At 44.4% G+C, this 23,768-nt stretch overlaps 1 protein-coding gene across 2 annotated transcripts; it reads right to left on the reverse strand.

Moving 5' to 3' along the window:
* Window positions 1-690: 690 nt before the first annotated feature.
* CASP7 (caspase 7) lies at window positions 691-23,768 on the reverse strand. 2 transcript variants are annotated; one of them, XM_007469620.1, is made up of 6 exons: window positions 23,659-23,768; window positions 6,519-6,655; window positions 5,927-6,055; window positions 3,371-3,546; window positions 2,881-3,010; window positions 691-914 (listed from the first exon to the last, which is right to left on the reverse strand). In XM_007469620.1, exons 1-6 carry the CDS (start codon window positions 23,766-23,768, stop codon window positions 691-693), a joined length of 906 nt encoding a protein of 301 aa, XP_007469682.1. The 2 variants fall into 2 exon arrangements, with proteins under 2 accessions (XP_007469682.1, XP_007469683.1); XM_007469621.1 differs by lacking the exon at window positions 23,659-23,768 and adding an exon at window positions 15,601-15,635.

The raw sequence follows: 23,768 nt of genomic DNA on the forward strand, positions 1-23,768 counted from the left end.
ACCACACCTCCTCATAGCCCTAGGTGGTAACAACCTCCTTTCATTTATCTTCTCTTTCATCATCTATGTATGTCAATTTCCTCTATTAAATTCCATCTACTGAAATACTTAGAATGGTTTCTGTTTTCCTGACTGGATCCTGACTACTACATATTAGAATCATTACATTTTTCCCCTCTAACATATCTGGGAATTTCTGCATGAGAATCTGCTGTAAGCCAATGAAAATAATCACTCAAACCACATTCAATACCCACTTTCTGCAATACAGGCAAATGAATATCCCTTTGGCTGTTTTTTGTCAAGCACTCTCTTTGCCAGGTACAAATATGACTCTGATGGTCTACCAAAGTCACCACCAATCACGGTGGACACAGCCAAAACTCATCTGCAGAGGTCATTTTTGTTGTATGTACTAAGTGTGACAACAAGGAAAAAGAAAGACAAACAAAATTAATCTTAAGAGAAAGTCACCAAATGGATAACAATGTTAAAAAAAAAAAATGTCTCTGAAAATTCAGAGACGATAAGACAGCACCAGAAAGTTTCCTGTTGAATCAATTTTCCTGAAGTTAAAATCTTTTAGAATTTCTGGATCTTTCAAGAGCATCAAAAAAAAAAAAAAATTCTGATTCATCAACAAATGATCCGTAGCTTCTCAGCTAGAATGCGCCCCTGGAATGGTTATCTTCAGAAGTAGAGTTCCTTGGTGAGCATGGAGACCACACATGGGATCTGCTTCTTCTCATGGAAGCATGGGTCATCAGACTTAGATTCAAAGTGCCTGGCCACCCTGGCATTCACCCTGGTGAGAATCTGCAAGATCTCCAGGCTCTTCCCGTGCTCGTTCAGGATGGAGCAGAGGGCCTGCACAAACCAGGAGCCACTCCCTGGGTTCCTCCATGAGTAATAGCCTTCAATGGGAGAGAAAGGAGATGAAATCAGCTGACCTGGCCACCGCTCCGCTCACCACCCAGTAGGAGCTGTCGGTGTTTGGGGCCTTCACACGTGCTTTTCTGAAGTGACAGTACCCCCCGCCTATCCGTGCAGGGTACGTGTCCTACAGGTAACCACTCTAAAACACAAATCTCATCCTGCCCCTCTCCTACCTAACACAGTTCCCTCTCACCCCTATATTAGGGTGAAGTTCAGGCTGCTTAGCACAGCCTGCAGGGCCCACGACAACGTGGCCCCCTGCCTACCTGTCCAGGTTTGAACTTTGCTAATGCCTGGTCACACCCTGTGCTATGGCCTCTCGCCCCTCTCTGTGCCACAGGAGTGAAAAGGCAGTGGTCTACAAGCCAGGGTGAGAGCTCTCATCAGAAGCCACAATGCCCAGCACCTTGATCTCAACCTCCAGAACTGTGAGAAATGAATTTCTGCCCCCCAGTCTGTGGTCTTATGTTAGCGCAGCCGGAGCAGACTGACAGCCCCTGTGGTCCAGCCTTTTGAGTTTTACCAATGCACTGAGCCACCTGCCCCTGGGCGCTCTGTCTGGTGAGCCCTCTCTCCCTTCCTCCTGCTGTTTGGTTTTTGAAGACCCAGTTACAGCAGCTCTTTTTTCCAGAAGCTTCTCTCACCTGCCTCCCTAGAGCTCACCCTCCTTCCTTTAGTTCTGCTAGACCTGGCTCAGAGCACCTCCAACCTAAGTAACAGGTTGGTTCACACAGACACATGCTGCCGTGACTCCGTCTCCCTCTCACGGACAGGAGACCAGATTTCTTTCTTCCACGCACAATCCTTAAAACTTGTGACGTTATCATTCTCACAAAACACCATCTGTAGATCCCGCCAGATCTGGTTTTCCGAACACAATGGCCTATTTACTGTAACCAGTACCTCTGTATCAAGCACTTGACAAACTGCTACTACAGTTGGGAGAATTCTAACTTAGTGATGGTTTTTACCCCAAACAAAGGAACTTCACTGAACTCACTCAGGCAGACCCGGAGCTTGGTTAATCCTAAGGTGGCTTGCTTGCTACAGGCATTTCTGGTGTCTCTTAACAGGCTGCCATATAAAAGAATCCTGGTCTGAGCTCTAACTCTAATACATACCAAAATCTCTATATGACCTTGGGCAGGTCACCTAAACTCACCCAAGCTCAATTGTTTCTTCTATCTGTAAAATTAGGACAGATGTAACACCTTTCCTAACTACCTACGCAATTATTTCAGGGATGATTGAGGTAAAAGACATGAACAACACCCGGTAAATTGTAAGGTGCCATAGAAATGTTTGTTCTTCTAATTCCCAACAATGATAATAATAATCATAAATGAGAGAATTCAGCCTTCTTTGGAGAGAAAAGTGACTACGTCCCTGTGGTAGGCAGAATAATGGCCCCCGTGCCCAGGGATGTTCATGCCCTAACTCCAGGGCCTGTGAATATGTTACCGGACATGGCAAAAAAGAGCTTCGCAGATGTGATTGAGGTTAAGGAAACAGGATGGGGAAATTATTCTGGATTATCCAGATGGGACTAATCTAATCACAAGAGTCCTTAAAAGAGGGGAACCCTTCCCAGCTGTGGTCAGAAAGAGCAGTGTAAGGGTGGAGGGAGGGTCAGAGATGGGAGGTTGCTGGTTTTGAAGCTGGAGGAAGGAGGCCACGGGCCAAGGAATGCAGGTGGTTCTAACATGCCGGAAAAGCAAGGACGTGGATTTTCCTCTCTACAGTCTCCAGAAGGAACTGTAGCCCTGCCAACCCATTTTGGAATTCCGTCCTCTGGAACTGTAAGGTAATACATTTGTGTGTGTTAAGCCACTATGTTTGTGGCAATTTATTGCTACAGCAGTAAGAAAGTGACATAGCTGCAAGCCTTCATTTCGATGGTGGGATGGAGGGCATGGTCTGGTTAGCAGACAATGGACGTGATACCTGGAACTGTGGAATAGGCGAAGAGAAAGTCGGCTTCTACTGGGATCTTAAATCGGGGATTAGCATCTGTGTCATTGATAGGCCCCGAGTCAGCCTGGATCCCATCATCAAGCTCTGTCCCCCGGCAAGCCTAAATATCAAAGCAGAGATCACTCCGTGAAGTTGGGAACAGAAACATGTGTGCTGTTCACTGCTGTGTCCCAGTGTTGTCTACGCTTGGCACGTACTAGCAATGCAACAATCTTCAAGACGATTTGATAATGTGTCAAATCAGTAAGCAGAGCAAATAAAAATATTGCAATGTCTTAAACTCTCATAATTTGTGATCCAATGCAATCTAAATGCAGATGGCAAGGATTTAGAGGTAGAAAAATACAACCCAAATTTGCATACCCCAATAGAAATAGCATGTAGATTTGTAAAAAAATGATACAATCCAAGTCATTGTGTAAATCTTTTCCCATTTCTATGGACTTTGGAAAGGCATTACCTGAATGAAGAAAAGTTTGGGTTTCTCTAACAGGGTTTTGCATCGATCCCCCCTAAAATGGGCTGTCAAGTCCTTTATTGCTGTCTTGCCATCTGTTCCATAAATTAAATTTTCTTCTCCGTGGCTTAATAAGATGCAGGCAAAGCAGGCTGAATTTCTGTGGTCCTCTTCAGAAGCTGCAAGCGATTTAAACATTGAAAAGTTAAAACCTATGTCCTGTGGGAACCTCAGAGGTAGTATTCCCTTCCAACCTGGCAGCTGTTACTGACAGAGAGGGATGGGCAGATAGTGGAGAAGCGCCCCTGGACGACACTGGAGAGAAGTTAGAGAGGGGGAGAATTCTAGAATTCTCACTCAGTCTGAAACCAGAACGGGGCTGCCTCATGAGGAAGAGAACCCCAAGGGTAGGAGGGCTTCAGGCAGCAGCTGGGAGACAGCATATGGGGGTGCTGAAGGGTGTGGCCTTTGTTAGGTCTGTGACACTGGGTGAGTTACTTAACCATTTTGTGCCTTGGTTTCCTTGTCTGTAAAATGGAGACAACAGTACCCATTAAATGAGTTGATATTTGTAAAGCAGACCACAAGAGTATTGGGCAAGTATTTGTTAAAGAAAATAAAACACACTAAGTGAAAGAAGCCACTTACTAAAGGAAAAATACTCTACGATTCCATGTATATGAGGCTCCTAGAGTAATCGGGTTCACAGAGGCAGAAAACAGAATGGTGGTTGCCAGGGGTTGCGGGGATGGGGAAATGCGGTGTTAGTGTGTAATGGGGACAGAGTTTCAGTTATGCAAGATGAAAAGAGTTCTTCTGGAGACGGGTGGTGATGGCTGCCGAACAATGTGAATGTACTCACTGCCACTGAACTGTACACTTAAAAGTCGTTAAGATGGTAACTTTTATGTTATGTGTAGTTTACCACAATTTAAAAAGTAAAAAATAAGATTACAAAAAAAAAGAAAGAAAGAAAGAAAGAAAATGCTAGGTTGGCTGTCAATTTAGGATACTGAGGAGAGGAACCATAAATTATGTAATGGGTTGGCTCAGCTTGATTTCATCTAAGGTTCTGCGGTTCTAACTAACTAGCTAGCTAACTAATTACTATAACCTATCCTTTCTTCTTCTCTTCATCAATGATGAGGGAAAAAGAAGATTTAGAATTTCTTAATTCCCCAGTGGCCCAATGGTTAGGACTCCACTCTCTCACTGCCGAGGGCCCGGGTTCGATCCCTGGTTGGGGAGTTAAAATCCCACAAGCTGTGCGGTGTGGCCAAAAAAAAAAAAAAAAAAGAAGTGAAGAACTTCTTGAGCACCTACTGCGGGCAGACAGTGATCTAGGTACTTTGCCAGAGTCATCTTATTTAATCCCTACAAGGGCCGCTTGAAGTAGGCCTCGTTTATCTTTATTTCACTGATAAAAAAATGGAATCTCGGAGAGGTCCTAGAACTTTGTCCTGTCAAGAAAAATCACCATGTTGCTACTTTGACAGGACAATAAATGAGAATTCTGTGGTCCTGACATGCCCTGGACACGGGTGGAATAACTCCCTTTTCATAAGGACAGAAACTACAACTGGGACAAGTCCTTACATCTGTAGAGGCCATTACCCTTCTCAAATCACATTCACAAACTTTCCCTCAGCTAATGCTGACTGTGGCCCCAAGAAGCAGGAGGAGATGGTATCATCATCCGCATTTCAGGAAAGTAAAACACCAAGAAGGCCCAGGTGCCCCGCCTAGCTCGCCCAGCTGCTAGAACTTGGACTAGACCCCAAATTCGTACTCTTGACTTCCAGTCTGCTCTGCCATGTGGCCTACTAGGGTACAGAAGGTGGGCTCTTAAGATTCCTGTTTGAAGAAATAAGGAAAAGATGCCTAGTTTTTAAAAATATAAGAGAGGGTACTTAAGAGAGAGTGTTATGGGGGGGAGGTGTCTTTTTTTTTGTTTAGCTGCACAGCTAAGAAAAGCAGCACTGATTGGAATTGTGTGCCTACCCTCTGCCCATGGGTTACCATCTAATGAGTTGGGAGGGCATTACTTTCAATCATTTGCCCTAAATGCGAGAATATCCTAGGTGGCTTCCACTAGATGGTGTGGGGTAATAGAAAATGTAATTGTTCTGGAATCGAAAGACCAAGGCTTGAGGTTTGGTTCTGCCCCTACTAACTATGCCTTCAGTATGGCCTTTATCCTCTCTTAAGCTCTGTCCCTATATTCATGAAACGGGCATGATAATATTGTTGGCCAACACGCAGGGGTTGTGTTAAAGATCTAAAGAAACTATTTTGTGAACATGGAATTGGCGTTTTGAAATTGAGACCATTCTGTAGATACAGAACCTATTTCTCTTGCTGTGATGTAAGCTGCTTTCACCTTTTTAGGGGGAGATCTAAGTTTCCAGAGAGACAGGTGCCCCAGAGACAGGTATGGTGTCACCCAGAGGAAGGAAGGGCTTCCCACGCTGAGACATTTCCCTCCTGCATGTGAAGGTGTCTTCCCCAGACCAAGTGGGGAGAAGGAAGAAGACTGAAGGAGGAAGGGCAGGAGTTCACCTTTTTTCAGCAGATCTTGCATCCTGGCACAGGAGCAGTCATTATAGACGGTCACATCAAAACCCAGGCTTCGGAAGCACTTGAAAAGAGCCTCAGCATCTTTGTCTGTTCCGTTGCGGACACCCATTCCTGTGGGAATCAAGCACCGAGTCCACGATGAGTGCCACGTGCTGGCACCATCAGGCCAGGTGCTCCGGTGTAAATGCTGCCAAGGTCACAATTTAGATGAGCGACTGAAATTAAGAAGCAAACTCAAAGGAGAGGGTAACTCAGCCCACCCACAAAAGGTGAGCCTCGTCATGGCGACTCTCAGGCCCAGTCAGCCCAAACAGCCCGCCTTGATCCTCAGCCAAATCCCACATGTGGTCCAAATATTACATCCGCTAATGCACATGATGGGACTCTCAGACTGAAAGTTCCCAGCTTCCCCGCATCCCTCTCTCCTGGACACTCGAGCACCACCTGCGGAGGGGCTGTCTGCCACAGGAGGTGGGTGCAGTGTCTCCCTGATGAACATCTGATACAAGTCTGAATGCAAGCTGAAGAAACTGGAAGGGAACAGGAGAGGCTAGCCCATGCCCACAGTACCCACCTGTCACTCTGTCGAAGTTCTTGTTGTTTATGATGATGCATTTGCCCACCTTCTCAAAATTCATGTTATACTGATACGTAGGCACTCGGTCCCGAGGGTTCTTGGCCGATTTCCCTGAGTCATTTTTCTTCTTCTTACTGGGGAAATACAAAGCCAGTCAGGGGCTGTGGAAGATGTCTGGACAGGAATGACCTCTTGTTTTTACTACTAGCATCAAAGGGGTGCCCAAGAATGCTGCAATGTCTGTGAAAAAGAAAAAGAGCTGGGGTGGACAGTTGGTTCTGTTTAACTGTCATGTTTAAAATGAACAAGATCTCCTGCTTAATTTCATTAGATGCTACAGAAATGCAAACTGAAATCATAATGCGATACCAGTACATTCCTCAGAATGGCTTCATTGTCTTGGTGACCACGTTAGGCACCTGGAATTATCATACGTTACTGGGGGAGCCCCCTTTGTACATCCCTCTGTGGAAAACCGGCAGAACCTACTAAAACTGAACTTAAACATATCCTGTGACAGAGCTATTCCACTCCTGGGTATATAGCTCAAAGGAGAGCAGACGTTTACCTAACGACAGAGCCACACATGTGCACAGCAGTACTATTTAGACAGCCCCAAACAGGAAATAATCCAAATGTCCATTTACAGTAGAATGGATAAATTGTGGAATATTCAAGCAATGCAATACTATAGCAAGTCAGATGATCTTTTTGGTTTCCCAGTGCATATAAAAGTTATGTTTAAACCATACAGTAGTCTATTAAGTGTGTAATATGTCTAAGAAAACAATGTAGGTATATCTTTATTAAAAAATACGTCATTGCTAAAAAATGCTAACCATCATCTGACAACACAAGGTTGCCACAAGCCTTCAATCTGTAAAAAAACACATTATCTGTGATGCACAGTGAAGTGAGCACAATAAAATATATGCCTACAATAATGAGCGTGAACAAACCATGACAACACAGAGCCACTGGATGCATCTTAGACAGGTAACGCTGAGTGAAAGAACCCATACACAAAAGGGTACATAAGTGTGTGCACTTCTCTATGTAGATGTTATAATTTAATTAACATTTACATTAAAAGGGGAAAAAAGGAACAGCAACTTAAACAAGAAAGTAGGCCCCTTCCGATCTCCAGACACTGACCGTCCAGTTTTCTAAGAGTCAGGCACACAGGCACTGAGCCTGGAATCTGGGGCACCGTTGACAGGTTAGAGGGAAAAAATGACAAATGTCAGTGGGGAGCTGCACTGCTAGGCGACCGTCTGAATGTAAGCTCCATGAGAGAAGAGATTTTTTAATCTCTTTTGAAAAATTGCAGAATCCCCAACACCTAGAACAACGCCTGGCATATGAGTTGCTCAATAAATCTTTGTTATAAACTACAGACCAATAGCCCTAATAAAGACAGATGCAAAAAATCCTTGATGGAATATCAGCAAGCCAATCTAGCAATCTATAAATAGGGTAAATACACCATGACCAAGTGTGATCGATCCCAGGAACACAAGGTTGGTTTAACATCCAAAAATCAACCAATGTAATCCATTGTATGAATAGAATAAAGGACAAAAACCACATGATCAACTCAATTGGTGCAAAAAAAGCATTTGACAAAATCCAACACCCTGCTATGATAAAAATGCTCACTAAACTAGGATTACAATGGAACTAACTCAGCCTGCAAAGGGCATCTATGAAAAACCCACTGCTAATATCATACTTGATGAAATAAAATTTATATTTTAAGGTGGAACAAGAAAAAATTAAACATAAAATTATCTGTGTTTGTTTGGGCCTCCTGCCTCCGTCCCTAATGTGCAGTTTACCTCTGCGCTCCATGTTAACCAGAACTCCTCAAAGACAGGAGTGCCCGCTCAACTGTAAAGATCAATATTTCTTCTTTCTTTGGATACTAGCAATGTAACTTCTTAAAATAGCATTCGTTCCCAGTTCTGTAGCGGGTCATGGGTGACTTGCTGCTGGCTTTGTATATGCTTATCTGGACTCTGTAACTTTGGTGAACTTTACGTGAAACATCACTAAGTCATTGTGATGGACGATCCTATGTCTCGAAAATGAATATGACTGTGCCTTTGACTTCTAACAGGTGGAACAGTTCTCAGAGCTTTCTGAGAATATGCTTCCCGGGTTATAACCCTCGGTTTGGCTCCAATAAAATTCCCATTTTCTTCTTGACTTGATAGTTAATTGAATTTTCATCGACATACTTAATGATGAAAGGCTGAATGCTTCCTGCCCTAAGATCAGGAACAAGTCAAATATGTTCACTCTTGCCGCTTCTACTAAATACTGTATGAGAGGTTTTAGTCGGGCAATGAAGTTAAAAACTGTCATATGAATGAATGAATCAGGTTTTATTTACTCATTTTGCAGACATGGAAACTGGGGTCCACAGAGAGGCAGGGGGTTGTCCAAGGTCACCCAGCTAGTGATTGGCAAGGTGGGACCATCACCCAGGCCTCCTCCTTCATGTCAGCGTTCCAGAGCCTTATGCTCTTGAGTATCTGTTAGAATGATTTGTCCACCATCCTCCCAAAGCTCCATCAAAAGTTGGAAGAAGTAAAATGAAGGTGAAAACTGAGCTTGTTCCCTGATGAATGTGGGTCCAAGGGTATTTCATTCTGAGTTTTCATTGAATGTTACCTGAGTTTCTCAGAATCTCTGAAAGGATGTGGTCTTTCCCCTTTCTCCTCCTACTTTGGTCCAGATTACAGGTTAGCTATGTTAAGTCGAAACTTCAGATTCCATATTGCTGTTTTCAACCTGAACATGACTTTATCCTCCACTTTTATAAGGCCAAATTTCTTCCGTCGTATCATTTTATTTCTAAAAGAGAAATGCCCTCAGTCTGGTCTCCTACCTTCTAAAGTCTCCCCTCTCAAAACATAGGCGGAACACTCTATGACATGAATCACAGCAAGATCCTTTTTGACCCACCTCCTAGAGAAATGGAAATAAAAACAAAAATGAACAAATGGGACCTAATGAACCTTCAAAGCTTTTGCACAGCAAAGGAAACCATAAACAAGACCAAAAGACAACCCTCAGAATGGGAGAAAATATTTGCAAATGAAGCAACTGGCAAAGGATTCATCTCCAAAATTTACAAGCAGCTCATGCAGCTCAATAACAAAAAAATAAACAACCCAATCCAAAAATGGGCAGAAGACCTAAATAGACATTTCTCCAAAGAAGATATACAGATTGCCAAAAAACACATGAAAGAATGCTCAACCTCATTAATCATTAGAGAAATGCAAATCAAAACTACAATGAGGTATCATCTCACACCAGTCAGAATAGCCATCATCAAAAAATCTAGAAACAATAAATGCTGGAGAGGGTGTGGAGAAAAGGGAGCCCTCTTGCACTGTTGGTGGGAAGGTAAATTGATACAGCCACTATGGAGAACAGTATGGAAGTTCCTTAAAAAACTACAAATAGAATTACCATACGACCCAGCAATCCTACTACTCGGCATATACCCTGAGAAAACCATAATTCAAAAAGAGTCATGTACCACAATGTTCATTGCAGCTCTATTTACAATAGCCAGGACATGGAAGCAACCTAAGTGTCCATCATCGGATGAATGGATAAAGAAGATATGGCACAAATATACAATGGAATATTACTCAGCCATACAAAGAAACGATATTGAGTTATTTGTAGTGAGGTGGATGGACTTAGAGTCTGTCATACAGAGTGAAGTAAGTCAGAAAGATGTCGGTCTTCAACTGACATCTCTGAGGTAGGTGGAGGGGGCATAATCACACCCATTTTATAGGTAATAATAACAACAATTAGCGTTTGTCAGGGCTTATTATGGGCTGGGATCTTGATAAAATTCTCACCTGCATTTTCTCATTGGCTCCTGAGAGGACTTTAGCAAATTTAAGCCCACTCGAAGACCCTAACAAGAGGAGCATTACGTCTGGCAGGCTGGAGGTCAAGTTTATGCCCTTTATGAGAGAAAATTTCACTTCTGACTTCTGCAATACAGATTATTTGAAAACAAACTGTACAATGATATCCAAGTTATAAACAAGCTGTGATTTTTTTAGGCTGCCATAAGCCAAACTACACCAGTGAGCATTTTTTATAAGAAAAACAGGCTCAGATATAAGTTACACGAAAAAGAAAAGAACTCTGTTTCTATCAGAATAGAATTTGGAAAACTAACTGCTTAAAAAAAAGGAACACAAAAGTGTGTATAAAAAGATATACACACTTTAAAGAAAACACTTTCCATGGTTATAAAAAGTACCTTAAAAATGAATATGAAATGTGATTCTTATGTGATTCCCCAGTAAATATCTCAAGGGAGATAAGGACAATTTCCCTTTCTTATCCTTCCCCTAAACTGAATTCTCATTTTTCAAAATGAATTTAATATCTGCTGCTTCTTTCTGGATTTGAGTCAGTTCATATTAATTTTTCCTTCTAACTCAAATAGCTTTTTGTTAAACCCAGGTCTTCCCACACCGAAGATGTGTATCAGAGAGTGATTATCAACTTGATCCCATTGAGCTCATCTTCCTAAGAGGCACTGGCTTTGGGAAAACTCCATCTGTAGCTTAAGTCGGGGGAAGCAAACCCTGATGATTAGCTTAAAGCATGTAACGAGAGACAAATAAGAGGAAGAAATGATTGTCGAGAAGTCACCAGGGGAAAGGAGCCAGGAAGAAACCAGGTGGACTAAAGTCTATTGCCTATGCATAGATTCCGCAAGTAAAAGAGTCCAAGAGACTAGAGTCTACCACCGACTAGTTATGAGGCTTTGGGGCCCCTCCTCCTGGGGATTATCTATCTCCCTTTCACCCCATTTTCCCTCTTGGGGGAGCAGTGCCATCTCTTCCACTTGGTCAGCTGCTGTTGCCAGGCTGCTGCAGAGACATGAATTAAGTACAGCCTCACATATAGGAAGGGGGCTGATTCCTGAGAGGGGCGTACGTTAGGGAGCCCCAGTAGCTGATTCCACAGGAACACAGGGCCATCGCTTTGCTTGAGTCTTTCTTTTGTGTGTGACACCCAATACTATTTGGAAACACTTTTGGACTGACAAGTTCTCTTCCATTTTTTCCCCCTGGGGTTCCCATGTCCAGTTTTGAACCCTAATAGCAGGCCTCAATTAAAAGACCTGGTTGGCAGACCTAAGTTTATTCAGTTAGCCACTCACTCCCATAATAACCAGTAGGGCAAGAATCAAGATCTAATTTGGTTCCTACTTCTGCTTCCTGGCTGGACTGTAAAAGGCAGGGTCTTGAATCTAAACCACATAGTGTTGTTAAAATAACGAGGAAGCTCTCCCTATCCTGATGTCCGATGATTTCCAATAAGCAGTGTTAAGGGTGGAACAAAACAAAGGGGCAACACAATGAGAACAGTGTGCTAGTGTCAGGAAAAATACGTATCTTGCTTGTATTTGCATAAACAGACCCTTGCAGGATGATATAATGGATAAATCCATGGATGCCGGGGCGGGACTGCCTGGGTTTGAAACCCTGCTCCACCACATAGCTGAGCGATCGTGGGCAAGTTACGTATTAACCTCTCTGGGCTTCAGTTTCCTCATTTGTAAGAAGGACAAAATTATAGCATCTGCCTCAGAGCTGGTAAACAAGTTAATATTCACAAAGCACTTAGAACAGTGTGCGGCATGTAGCAAGTTGTACTGAATAAATAAACATCATTATTATTACTCATGTTATTTATTAAATAGCATCAAAAGTGGTTACCTGTGTTCTGGAGCCAAGAGCAGGAAGGCAGGAAGGAGAAAGAATTTTGACTGTATGTCTCTTTTTCTATCCATGAATAAGTTAACTACTCAAAAGATTAAAATAAAAATTATTATTTAATAGTTAAAAATCACTTGCTGCAAATGGATTTCAAGACCTGTTTTGAAAATTACTTTTTGGATTTTTTGGATTCATACTTTTTGGTGCAAATTGTTGAAAGGCGTCCCTGGACACCCCATTTCTCTGTTTTCCATGGTGATTTTACCCCTCTCCCTAGCCTTCTTCCACTATGTGTCAATAGTAACAGCAATAATAAATAAAGTTCTAATAAGTACTACTTTCTGAACACTTACTGCTTTACATATATTATCTCATGTAATCTTTACAACAACTCTGTGAGACGTTAACTCCATATCTCATAGAAAAAGATTACATTAGCTTGTCCAAGATCACAAAGCTAGGCAGGGGTAGTGTCCAGGTTTATTCTGAGGTCTGACACCAAGTCCCTTATTCCAGGGTTTCTCTGTTAAAATTCAGATTCCCAGGCCTCGCCCTAGACCCCGGGGGATCAGAGCCAGGCCTGGGTATTTTCCTGGAGACGCTCATATCCTCTGAAGCCTGAGGGCCTCAGCACCAGCCTGTGTGCCCACTGCCTGGGCCCGCTTGGCCCTCACTTTTCACTGCAGTGTCCACTCTTGTTTCAAGCCCCTTTGCTACCTCCGGAGCCCATGGAAGCAGAGGTCCCTGCGGGCTAGTTCCTCTTCCTCGGGCTAGTTCCTCTTCCTCCCGGGCAGGGTAGAGAGTACCAGCTCGTCCCACCCTATCAAACACCACTTTCCACATGGCTGCAGCCTTTGGGCCCCTTAGCTCTTGGCTAGAAAGTCAAATGAGATATGCCTCGGGGAGCAGGGCCTGTGGAAGGTGGCCCTGGGCAGCAGCGTGGTTATATGTAGGGTCATGTGTGGGATTTATGGCTCGCCACGAAACCTGCAAGGTCTCCCAGAGGTGACAGCTGAGCTGAACATTAAACCGAAATTAACAGCACAACCAAAAGGCTTCCAGGAAATACCACGTTGCAAGCAAGGCCATCCTTATTCTCCCTTGTTTGCACAACGTTTGGGTGAGTCCCCAGCGCAGCCTTGGTGGCCCCTGTAACTCAGTATCAGCACAGTCGGGGGAAGTGAGCTCTGTGACCAAAGTGCTAGCAGCTCATAAAGAGTTACTGTTTGTTTGGAGATCAACGGTCAGAGCCAAGCAGATCATCAGATAAACAACTGCTGTTGGACAGAAGCCAGGCCCTCAAGGACTCCAAAGAGATGGTGCTCATTAATCAGCCAACTGCAGAGAGATGGCAGTGGTCTGGTCCACAGCTCAGCACCACAGGTTCTCCAGGGGTGGGCACCGGCGGGGGGGATGAACAGGGTGATAAGAAGCTTTCAAGGATCCAGATTAGAAACTTCTTCAGCTGGTGGTCCTCCCCCAAAGACAAGATTTTCTAAAAGTGGCTGTTCTTGTCGTCCTGGGTTCATCTGGCCTTTTCTGCAGAAGACGCTAGCGCACGTGGGAACTGCCGTTACACAGACCCCAACAGGTGGGCACCCGCACTTTGTTCAAGTCCAGATCAATGGAAACCAGCCTTTCTCCTGAATCTGACAAATGGTACAAATGGTGGAGGAACCACTTAAGATAGTCCCTAAGTCACCAGGAACAAGTATCACTGATATATTCTTAAAATTTATTTTATTGACGTATAGTTGATTTACAATGCTGTGTTAATTTCTGCTGTGCAGCAAAGTGATTCAGTTACACACACACACACACACACACACACACATATATATATACACATTCTTTTTCATATTCTTTTCCATTATGGTTTCATCAAAGGATATTGAATACAGTTCCCTGTGCTATACAGTAGGACCTTGTTGTTTCATTAATATTTTTTAATGGGGTTTTATGCTTTACAAAGTATGTTAATAATCATTACCCCCATTTGTTCTCCAAAGTACAAATGAGAGGTATGGAAAGATGTAACAAATAAAGGCTGGCCAGGGTATTTTTAAAGCCAGATTCTATCACTTCCCATTGTACCCTCTCCAGGCCCCATTCTGTTCCCTCCCTTTGCTAATTTTGTGCTGATAAACTTAGTCTTTAACTTGACCTTTTTACATTCTGAACACATTGACCAAGATTACTACACTGAGGAGAAACACCGGATTCTGGTTTTGGAACCTGCTGTTAAGTGCAAGGCTGTGATAAGCCGGACCAGTGAATTAAAAGGTCCAAGTCCTCTTAAAAGCTCATGTGTTATATACAATTGGCTGCAGATTTTAAAACAGCATCTGGCCACGAAATCACTGTGCTTGGTTAGGGCTGGACAAGCAAGGTCACAACAACTACAAAAGCCTGGTAGAAAGACTGACTTAGGAAGTGCATTCAAGTGTGCACTCAAATACAATGAGCAGTTAATTTACACAAGCAGGTTGGCTCACTATGGCGCTTCCTAACCATCCTTCATGTTTGCTGGTGTTGTATTTCCTCGCTCATATGTGCAAGGACCACTGTCTTCATTTCCCAGATGTATTTTGGTAAGCTCAAATCTCTGCTAGGAGCACAGATAATACCAGCATTGATTATCAGGAAGGACCTAGATTACCCTAACTTCTCAGGTCGAGAGCCATTTTTTGGAACCTCAGATTTCGCAGTCATTTCAGCAAAATCAAGAGGCAAAGAATTACCACCAAGCTCTGATAGTTATTTACATAGAAAGACTTCCTTGAAGAGTCTACAGTAACACATACCAGAAAACATTATAGGATAAAAATACTGTACCTACTATACAAAGAAGTGAAAAGCCTCAGAAAGTGCACGAAAAATTTTTACAATCCACTCTGGGTACAAGTATAATTTTCCCCATCACCAGAGTGAATAAATACAGGTTTTATCTTCTTACAGATCCCTCAGGCTGCTCGAAACGTGAATTACACCTTTCTATATTTGGAAGGGAATATAAGCACTGCAAACCCGCTCCTATTTTCTAAAGTGTCTCCGTGAATAGGATTCCCAGTAGCTCTGTCTGTTTGCAGACATTCATCAGCATGAAAGTAAACACACCACCAGGCACACATTTCCCCAGGGCTGCTTCATTCGGAACTAGGGCTCTGGTTTTCATAGCTGCTTTGTCTAAATATTTTTGGGATGATTCATTCATGGTTTCAGGATTTCAGTAGAGGGCATTCCCAGCAGTCCTGACATACCAAGGCACAGAACAAGAAGGAGAGGAAGGGAGAGAGTGAAGGTGGTACCTCGTGTCTCCATCTGAAAGCAACCCCCTCTGCATCAGAACTAGGCTTCGCCCTGCGATGACCGGCCGCGGGCTTGCTTCTTCTCTGAAATAATAAAAACTCAACATGCTCGGAGCACAGCAGGGGCAGAAGATTGGCACAGTCCGTCCGGCCCTGAAGGCCCGTGACTGAATCAGCAGTGAACTGCGCGCTGGAGTTTTCCATAGGACCATTCACACTGGGGCTGGGAAAGTCACACTGGCCTCCCCCTTCTCTGCTGACCGGCCGAAATGCCCAGGCTCCACATGGCTGCATCCTCCCCACTCCAGGACAGCTCCCTAGAGAAAAAGCAACTTTCTAGGAACTTGGGGTCTCATGGAAAAAACCCCCACATTTCCACAAAGATGCAGCCAGTAACACCATCTCTGAGAGTGAAAAACTGGAAACAACGGGGAAATGGCTAAGCAGGGGACAGAGTATCAGGAGAATAAAATACTACACAGCTATTTAAAGTGATGAGCATGCAGATGTGGGCAACCCACCGAAGTGCCAAATCTACAAAAGGTAGCAAAACAGCACACATAGGAAGTGCAAAATATGTAAAGTTCTACGTGAGTGAACAAAAATAGGAAGTGAGTTTGTGCTGAATCAGAGAGTTCAAATTCATTAGGTTATTTTTTTCCTTTTAAAGGTCCTCAAGGTAGTAATATAAGAATAAAATAAAAGACCATAGAGGCATACCAAATAGTTTAATTTTCAAATGAAGCATATAAACATTTTTCAAGGGTCTTGGATAAAGCGAATGACTCAGGAGTTACCACACTTTCCCATTTCGCCCCTCCAAATGCAATGAGGAAGAGGTGGATGCATAAAAACCAAAATTATTAAGCAATGATTTTCTCAATTTCCTGGTTCAAGGTCCCAGTCAGTGAAAGGTGGAAGCTGATGAAGGGGAGTTATAACACCTGCACTCCTGGGAAACCTCCTAATCACTTGCCATCCTCAGGTTTGTGAAGGAGAAAAAACTGGCTCGGCGCATTCTTCTCTGAAACTCAATTTGCAAAAGTACACTTACACTGGGAAACAAAGTCAGTTTAAAATAGGCTTAGGAGAAGAATTATCTGCCTCCATGTTTCCAACTTCCCCCTTAGAAAAAGAACAGAGACCTCTGGCAATAAAAATTGACAAATGACTCAAAGAAAAACATCATTCAGGGGAAATAAAGGACTGAATTCTCTTTAAATAGCCTAGAATGAAGTGGGAGACACAATGGTGTCTGTACTGTGGCTGTAAGCTCCAGAACTGAGAACAGCTCACACACTTCAGTCTTGATTCTTACACAACCACTTTATCTATCTTTTTCACTTTCAGCTGAGCAGTATACAAACTCACCCTATCAGATGCAGGCCAGACAGAAAGCCCTAAGCACCAGCAAGCTTGGGGTTTGAATATGCAAGGCCATAATGCATATTTCTTATTTGTGATTATGAGCTCCCTTGGGAAGCAATGGGGCTTATTTTCATAATACTCTTCTATCACTGGACTTAATTCTACACTAACGGTGTTTTAAAAGTTCTATCACTATGGAAACCTGACATTTACCTCCCTTCCTCACTTTTTCTGTTAACTTTAGAGCTTATTTTTTCCCCTGTAGAAAAGCAATAATCTAAAATAACTAGAGGTATTCTATACACATAGAAGTCATGGCTTCAAGGATTTAGACCCTATGACCATGGCTCAGAGGTGTGGCTTGCTGCTCCTGACATGGGCACGTGGCCCTCTTTACCAGAAACCCCATGGCTAGCCCTGTTGAAATGCTGTCTGTATACCATCTCTCAGCTGAAGTGAAGCAGAAAGGGAGCACTTTCAATGAAGAATTAAATTTGCTGACCCACTTGGGCGGAAGAAAAAAAACACCCCGCTGGTGGATTAATATGGTTGAACAGCTAGATGCCACTGCACTTGTGGGTGGCACTTGACCTAAGGGGCGGGGGAACAATGGACCCCAAATTAGACCTGGGTCTTGGTCCTGTTGGGTGACTATGGATAGAGGACTTTGCCTCTCTGGCCTTCACTTTCTTTGATCGTTACACAGAAGGGGAACTGGATAAATTACCTTTCAAGGAGTCTTCCGGTTTGAAATTATGATTCTATGATTTCTCCCTCATCAGGTAATTTGATTCTCACAAACAACCCAGTGGATAGGAATTCATATCCCTATCACGCAAATGAGCGAACTGAGGCTCAAAAAGGTCAAAACACCTGCTCTAGTTGTTCAACTAAAGAGTGGGACTCAGGGCCAGGATCTGAACCTAGGTTGTCCAACTCCATACAAGCACTGCTGTCATTTTAAGTGGTATCATGACTACTTCAAACATCGCATTAATTCTTTATTACTCTTTATATAGAAAGTTGGGAGACAGGCATCCAGTATTCTGGAGTCTGAATCTGAAGGCTTCCTTTATTGAAAAGTAAACTGCCTGGGTATGTTTTAATGTTCTTTTTCTTTTTAGGGGCCTCAGACCTGGCCTCTTTCAACCAAACGAGTGTGACTGAATGGCTTTTGCTTAATTAGAGACATAGTCCTTGGGACGAGTTAAGGTCTGCTTTCTTTGTTCTTTTCACCAATTCCAAAGCATTGCTTCTTCTGAAACACTTCCCCTACCCGCCTCCAAATGAACAGGCAGGCCACCTGGATCTTTCTTATAATTACACAAATAACACTTTTTTTTTTTTAAATAGGGACATGTTTACATAGAACACAATTGGTGGAGCGACTCAAGTTGCAGCCCAGGAGAAAGAAGAATGACAACCAAGTGGCATTTATGAAACACACTCCAGGAGGACAAAGGTCAGAACACAAAGATGATACACAGGAGAAAGCTCATGGGATCTGAGCCAGTGCTTCAAAAGTAGGGAGCTTATCAAGCTTTGAAAACAAGCCTTTTCTCCTGCCCTCTTCACGCGGAACTGGAAGGATAAATACACCCCTCAGCAGAGACACCCAAGGCTCCACCAAGGCCCTGGGGAAATTTGAGAGCGTGCGCAATCTGTTTGCTACTTTGTTTTTTATTTCCTTTAACAGTGACCTTGAGCAGAACTCAGAAAGGAGCCTCTGATTTCACAGCTGAAGTGTTCCTGGAAGGGGGACATCTTCCAGGCTACTGGGCAGGGCTTGGTCTTATATGTGCAATGGCTCTCAGTGGTGCCACCAGGATCAAACTCAGCCCGTCCATGGGCTCTACCCACTTTCCCAGACCTGTGCCGTGGGGCCTGGCCGTCATTCCCACCGTGGCTCTGGCCCCGGCAGGCAGGCTCTTCTGGTCCCCTGATAACCCCACTGCCTTTTCTCTGACAAGTCCCAACTCCTCCAGGCCCACCCTCACCCCTCCTCTCCCAGCCTCCCACAGCTCCCAATACTCTACAATTCTGCAATCAGTTACTACCTGTTATTAGCTATTTTCTCTACCCGTGGCTAGATATTCACTAAGAACTTGAGTTTATATCCAGGGCAGGGACCACATCGTTGACTTGCATGACCGGTAACCCTGTCTAGGATCTAGGGTTACCTTTACATCAAGAGGGATCCCTCTTCAAGTTCGCAGATGACAGGACGCCTTGCTCATCAACTATGGCTCATGATGAACAAAGACTGTGCACACACAGTTGGCCCTTCGTATCCGAGGAGATTGGTTCCAGGACCCCTGAGGATACCAAAATCCTCGGATGCTCAAGTCCCGTATTTCAAATGGAGTAGTATTTGCATATAACCTATGCACATCCTCCCTTATACCTTAAATTATCTCTAGATTACTTATAATCCCTAAAACAATGTAAATACTACGTAAATAGTTGCTGGCCCTCAGCAAATTCAAGTTTTGCTTTTTTGGAACTTTCTGGAATTTCCACTCCCAATATTTCTGATCCACAGTTGGTTAGATCCACGGATGCGGATCAGAGGGCAGACAGTACCTATTTCTTCTAAGTCATTTTTTTTTAAGTCCAAGCACTTTACTAATGTAAAATTTACATTCTAAATATTTTTCCTTTGTGGTTTTCTGTGTTTTCCAGATGTTCTCCAATAATCAGATAAGTTGAAGATATTTCAATCAATTGTTTTCTTTTTAAGAAAAGTGAATTGAGGAACTGCCTGGTTTATTCAGGGTCCAGTGAAATGGAAATAAAATGATGCTGTCATGCCATCTAGTGGCACTGACACAAAAAAGCCAAGACAAGTGTGAGGGCTTGGGACCACCTGAGTCCAGCCCAGGCTTTTGGGGGAAAAAGAGGCGTCTTTTCGTTTCCCAGAATCCTTGAGGTTTCCAGAGGAGGGCGAGGGTCCTCGATTAGAGATGGATGGGGGTGCCACTGCCCCCTCCACTGCCTTACCTCCCTGCAATTCTGACACTTAGAGAAGGGAACTGGGGATGGGACGGGAGGGGGAAGGTGCCTGCCGTCAGCTGCAGGGAGCAGCCAGCGATGTTCCCACAGGCTGCACCCACACCTCTGAAGTGTGGGATGCAAAGTTCCCCAGGCGCCACAGCGGGGGCCATGGGAGGGGCTACTGCACACCTGCCAGATTTGCAGGAAACAACCAGCATCTAGTGCTGTGTACTGGTCACCCCAGTGAGTCACAGATAACAATCCTAGTTAGAATCCTTAAGGCACAGAGGGTAAGTGTGGGACATCCATGGATCTGGTGTGATAAGGGACACTCCCTCTTTGCTTCAGATCACCCCATTTTAATCACACTCAGAGTCTCACCCCATCAAATACAAGGTCCCTGACGCCAGCCAAGTTTCTCACGAGGTCTCAGTCAGCAAAGCCGAGTCAGCAGAGGCACGGTCAGGGGAACGCTGAGAGGCAGCAAATGCTGGTGCAGTTCTGTCACTGGGACACTAGAAATATACACGGCTTTACCTCTTTGCTGAGCAAGGGGCACGAGCCGCCTTCAACTATTCCCAGGGGTGCAGGTGCCACTTGCCTCTTCGTCGGCCCTCTCCCTCCACTTGGTCAAAGTCTGGTGGCTTCTACCTCCCAGGAACCTCTGGAAGCCCCGGTCCCGCTCCACCTACACCATCCACTCTGGCCTGGGGAGCAGCAATGGCCTCCTAACTCACGTCCCCTCACCACAACCCCCTCCTCAGTGCACTCCCCTCCATGCTGCAGCTCGAGTGGTCTTGTGGGTTTCCGTAGGTGTAATCGATCAAGTCACGCTACAGCTTAAACCCTTTAGTGACTTCGCCGTCCTTAGGATTGATTCCAAATGCTTTACGTGACCTGCAGACAAGTCCTGCTAAAATCTGGTTCAGCCCATCTCCCCTTGTCTCTGCTCTGTCCCCTCCGGGGGTCATCACACCGCAGTTACTGGTTCCATGTCTGCCTTCCCCACCAGAATGCGAGTGAGGCAAGGGCCACGTCGACCTCACTGCTCTGTGCCCCCGGTTGCAGCACCAGGGCCAAACACAGAACCAGGTACATAAAGGTGGCAACAGAGACTGGTGGTTGAGAGCTTGGTTTTGAGAGGCAGGTGAATACAGGTTCAAATCCTGGTTCTGCCACTAATCAACCATGGGATTTGGTGCAAGGGACTTAAGCTCTCTCTGTCACACCGCAAGTGTTTAATGAATAAATGAAATAATGGATGTGACCAAAAATGGCATCTCAAGTGATTAATTTTAAAGCCAGTGATACTTTACGAGATGAAAGGAACTTCCACCCTGCTGAAGTTGGAAAAAAAAAAAAAAAAAAGGAAGGAAAAATCTAAATTTTACGGGTGTGTCGCAAATCCTGATTGAATTTTATTTGCATTGATTGCCTATTTGGTAGATGGCCCGTGTACAATCTAACACGTGGGTACGAGTCAGGTGCCTAGAGAAGGCAAAGAAAATAAACAGCTAACATTTCACAACCTAGACGAATAAGACATTAAATTGACATTTATTGTAGTTCAAGTACATTTCATAATTCAACAATCATGTCTTGCAATTCATATAACTAAAATAAGAAGTTCATAAAATGGAATTTAATTTAAATATTTTGCAAGTATTTAATTTAAATATTTTGCAATTATTTAATTTAAATATTCACTGCTTATTGTGATAATATGTACCTTGACATCAATACCAGCCACACTATAAAAAAAGGTATAGTGGACCAGAATACAGAAGATTACCCAGGCTTATTTACCTTTCCAAAGAAGTTAAGGGGGTAAAAAAAAACCCATATCACAGACCACACCTATTTTTGCAAAATGATGGGTCTTTTAAGGCAGTGGTCTCCAACCAGGGTACTCAGAGATTTTCCGAGGGGTGCAGACAAGACAATTTTAAGTGAATGAATTGCCAGATCCTCAATTTCCACTTGTATTTTTCCTAAAACTGGTCTGCCTGAATATGATGCCACTTCCCCTTTCCCAGCTTCCCATCTCCTACTAGAGAGGAGAAATCTTAGATGACATAGAAACTGCCACATCATCTAACTAAGACTTATGAAGTGGCTATTATACGATTCCCGTTTCACTTAGAGGCAACCTGCTTAACCTGAGTACTCAGAGAGATGGGAAAACTTAAATATTACTACATCCTTTGCAACTATGTTGAGGGGGTGTGTAGTTTTACATTATTTGGTGGGTATGTGAGCAAAAACATTTGAAGGCCACTGCTCTAAAGGGTTTGCACTGGGGAGTGGTTTAGCCTGGACCACTTGAACTCATGGCTTTGAAAAGTTTTCAGTAATTGGAGCTGTATTTTCTGGTCACCTCATCAGATATCTTTGACCTTCAATGGCAACCAGTGCCAATGGAATTCGGACCCAGGATGCCGAGGCCTCCCCACTTCTCCGAGTCATGTCTGGGATGATATGACCAAAGGATCTCTGCGGGATGTTGCAGGGAGCCAGGATGTCCCTCAGCTCTCCCCCTCCCCCTGAACATTGCTTGGGAGCACTCCCTAACCTCACCCCCCATCCCCCTCACTGTCCCTCTGCCGTGGGGCTTGGTGTAGGCACTATGGAGAAGTCTGATGCTTTGACTCACAGACCGCTGCTGCCTCTTGCCAGGGAATACCACTCACATGACCAAGGTTAAGGAGGGGAGGGAAGAGGCTCCTCCCACGTCCCTGCAGCCCAACTTCTAAACAGAAAGCACAGCAGAGCTGTTAAGGGAGTGGCACTGGTACCGTTTGGGTTCTAATCTCAGCTCTATCATTTATTAACTGCCACCAGAAAGGCAGGCTACTAACCCTCTTTTTTATTTATTTATTTTTTTGTGGTACGCGGGGCTCTCACTGTTGTGGCCTCTCCCGTTGTGGAGCACAGGCTCCGGACGCGCAGGCTCAGCGGCCATGGCTCACGGGCCCAGCCGCTCCGCGGCATGTGGGATCCTCCCGGACCAGGGCACGAACCCGTGTCCCCTGAATCGGCAGGCGGACTCTCAACCACTGCGCCACCAGGGAAGCCCTACTAACCCTCTTAATGCCTCAGTTTAGCTACCTGTTAAATGATGGTAAGAGTAGAACCATCTCCTGGGATTGATTGTGAGGACTCATGCAACACTGAGCTGGCATACAGAAGCTTAACAAATGAAGCTGTTATTATTATTATTAAATGCAAAGTTTAGAACTTCAGAAGTGAACTCCAAAAAGGAAAAGGTAGGAATCAGCAGAGTGCCACCCTACAACTTCCCATCCCATGGCCCTCAGCTCTGCCTTTCAGCCAAGCCTGGTCCCACTGGCAGCAGCAGCCCATGCTCTGCCCTGAAGGAGGCTAGCAGCAAATCACCTCTGACGGGGACAGCCCCTCACTCCTGGGCAGCTGTCACTTAGACACGCAGCCACCAGGCAGGAGACCCCCAGAGCCTGGCTCCCCCATACCTGGGCTTGTCCTGGGGACAGGGGAGTGCACAGGGGGACCCCAGTGTTGTCACACACAGCTGGCAGGATTCTGTGCAAATCTCCCACGCACAGCATAGACCTCCTTCCCTGAAGGTCCGCTTCCACGTGGGTGGGTGGAGAGGGCAGAGGCGTGGTAGGCTGAAGTGGCCCAGGGTCCCTCTTTAACTCAGCAAGGAAGGAAACTTACCTGAAGAGTGATGGGACAAAAGAGGACCGGTCTGGCTTCGCATCAACTGTGTCACTGCTTGCTGAGTCCCCAGCCCCCTGCTCCTCAATACGGTCTTGACTGTCTGCCAT

This window comes from Lipotes vexillifer, unplaced genomic scaffold, assembly GCF_000442215.2.
Source record: "Lipotes vexillifer unplaced genomic scaffold, Lipotes_vexillifer_v1.1 scaffold240, whole genome shotgun sequence".
NCBI lineage: Eukaryota > Metazoa > Chordata > Mammalia > Artiodactyla > Lipotidae > Lipotes > Lipotes vexillifer.

Excerpts from the sequence above, each read along its gene's own strand:
- CASP7 (XM_007469620.1), bottom strand. The coding sequence starts at position 23,768 with ATGGCAGACAGTCAAGACCGTATTGAGGAGCAGGGGGCTGGGGACTCA. Across the intron at positions 6,056-6,518 it reads GAACTTCGACAGAGTGACAG|GAATGGGTGTCCGCAACGGA; the intron begins GTGGGTACTGTG and ends TGATTCCCACAG. Across the intron at positions 915-2,880 it reads CGCCTATTCCACAGTTCCAG|GCTATTACTCATGGAGGAAC; the intron begins GTATCACGTCCA and ends CTCCCATTGAAG.